Source organism: Penaeus chinensis, chromosome 27, assembly GCF_019202785.1.
Source record: "Penaeus chinensis breed Huanghai No. 1 chromosome 27, ASM1920278v2, whole genome shotgun sequence".
Taxonomy (NCBI): domain Eukaryota; kingdom Metazoa; phylum Arthropoda; class Malacostraca; order Decapoda; family Penaeidae; genus Penaeus; species Penaeus chinensis.
In genome coordinates, this window is record NC_061845.1 from 17,610,918 (window position 1) to 17,613,417 (window position 2,500).

Below are 2,500 nucleotides of genomic sequence, written 5' to 3' on the forward strand. Positions count from 1 at the left end.
AGCAACCATGGCGTTCGCAGGCCTCAAGAAGCAGATCAACAAGGCCAACCAGGTGAGTGTCGCACGTGGTCTTCCAGTCAGCTGGTCATGGACAGGTGTTTTGATTCGTGGAAGGGCGGGGGGTCAATGAAGGTTGCAAGTTCGGGGTGGAAAACTAGTTTTAAGAATGCTTTAGGCATTGCGGGATCTTACGATACGAATCTTAAACAGTTCTGCTCACGGGCCTTACTCTCTATCAAATAACATATCTCACTCTGCACGTAATAAAACTAATTTTAGATATTTTCAACGAAGGTATCGTAGCAGAACGCAGTTTACATATTTATTATCCGAAAAAAGCTTCATGAAAACACGTATCGAAGCGCACAGATTACGTCTCACCTCACGCTTCCCAACTTGTAAGTGTAGATAAAGAAGTAATTAAAGACACATAAACAAACCCACACGCTCTCCGGGACTGAGGCTGAGGTCTTCCCGGGTTTCAGGAAGCAGAAAGCCGATCAGAAGGCGGTGCTCCCGTTGCGCCGCCGTGAGCGAAAGGTGGAGATTTGTGCCGCTGTCGGTGCGATGCGGTACAATGCGGAACAATACTATTCGGGGTGATATTCCATGCTACGGTACGGACGGTACGGTATGAGACGGTGTATGGTATGGGACGATACACTGCCGAGAAAAGCGGTAGACCGTTTTTTTGTTTTGTTTTGTTTTTTGTTTTTTTTTAGTGATAGGAAGAGATCTGTAACACGTTTAAGAAATTAGGAGATGAAGTGTAAATATTTAAAACGTTCTGTGTGGTCAGTTTTGTCTGGCAGATTTTGGCCTCACACTGTCAGATTTTAGCCGCGCATTTTATTTATTATTATGTATATGTTTTGCCAGTTTCAGAAGATAAAGATAGAACTCATTAGACAAGGAAAAAAAATGCATAATTCAGAAAATGTTTCGAAGATTGACGTATAACGTTAGTAAGCTTGCTCGTAATGATATGAATTTGATAATGGACATTAATGATGTTAGTGTTCCGCTCGTTGTCAGTTCAGGTGTCGGGTCAGTGAGCGGATTAATGGCGGGGGGAGAGGGACAGAGAAGGGGGTGAGAGGGAGAGGGGAAAAATAGAGAGAGAAGGAAAGGAAGGAGGGATAAAGAGAGAAAGAGAAAGGGAGGGGTGGGGGTGAGAGGGAGAGGGTAAAGGAAAGGAGGGATGAGAGAGAGAGGGAAAGAGAAAAGGAAAGTGAGAAGAGGGATGAGAGAGAGAGAGGGAGAAAAACAGAGGGTGGGTGAGACAGAGAGGGGAAGAGAGGGGATATGAGGGGGAAAGGAAAAGAGAGAGGGGGATGAAAGTGAGAGGGGAAAGGAAAGGATTGATTCGAGGGAGAGGGAAAGAGAGTAGGGGTTGAGAGGGAGAGGGAAAAGGTAAGAAGAGATGAGGGGGAGAGGGAAAGAGAGATGGAGGATGAGGGGGAGAGGTAAAGAGAGAGGGGAATTTAACTGTGCGCTATATAAAGTTCAAAAAGGTTTAGTTCTATTTTTAGCACATATCACATTTTCTACAAACATCCAGAGTCAGAAGTGCAGTTAGATCTCGCCTCTTCTAACTCGCTTTCTATTTTTGTCAAAAGAGACCGTTATGAAACCACGAGTTTATGTTTGTCTTTGCAGTCGTAAACAGTATTATGGAGGACTACACATGCTTGGAAGACATATTTTTCTTTGTTCAGTTATGTATGTTTATTTGTTTATCTATTTATTTGTTTATTTATTTATTTATTTATTTATTTATTTATTTACTTATGGACATATAATGTAAAGTAACTATATTGTTGATTTCGCGAACAAACTTCATTTGATATCTATATTCTGTTTACTTAGTTTATTGCTCAGTGTGCGAAAGACGGGGGCATAGGAGAGAGAGTGAGAGAAAGAGAGGAAGAAGGCGTGGAGAGAGAGAGAGAGAGAGAGAGAGAGAGAGAGAGAGAGAGAGAGAGAGAGAGAGAGAGAGAGAGAGAGAGAGGATGGGGGCAAAGATAAAGAGAGAGCGAATAATAGGGAGAAAAAAAGAAACAAAAAGAGGATGAGCCAGAGAGCAAGGAGCCGACCAAACGAGCGGAGGAAGGAAATGGGCATCCCCTCCTAATGGCGAAGGAGGTAGACGAGATAGCGAGCGAAACGCGGCGTTCCGGTCCGTAGAGAACCCGGCGACTGTCACGGTGCGTTTGCGTTGTCAGGGAGACGACGAGCAGCGCCGTGCGGGGTATGGTGCTAATGGTGCTCCGGTGATGAAGGAGGCGGCGATGTACAGTGCTCATCCCTGGCGTGTGGGAACGGACTGCAAAGGTCCTCCCTCTCTCGGGTATATTATCGGTCTAGATTCCCTTCGTGGGTCGGGGAAGGCTGGTCGGTGGCCGTGACTGTATCGAGGGCCGGCTGTTATTTGCTGTTCAAGGCTCGTTGCCGATGGCCAAGGGGGGTCACGTGCGGACGATCAGTTTCTCTCTCTCTC

General features: G+C 45.6%; 1 protein-coding gene across 8 annotated transcripts in view; it reads left to right on the plus strand.

Annotated features, from left to right (window-relative positions):
- Nucleotides 1-2,500, plus strand: part of LOC125039474 (endophilin-A-like) — an 88,760-nt gene that overhangs the window by 38,095 nt on the left and 48,165 nt on the right. For all 8 annotated transcript variants that reach the window (XM_047633460.1, XM_047633459.1, XM_047633458.1 and 5 more), the window contains one exon: nt 1-52. This exon is cut by the window's left edge and continues 330 nt beyond it. In XM_047633460.1, coding sequence (XP_047489416.1) covers nt 8-52 — 45 coding nt within the window. In that variant the 5' untranslated portion in view covers nt 1-7. The remainder of the gene's footprint in view (nt 53-2,500) is intronic.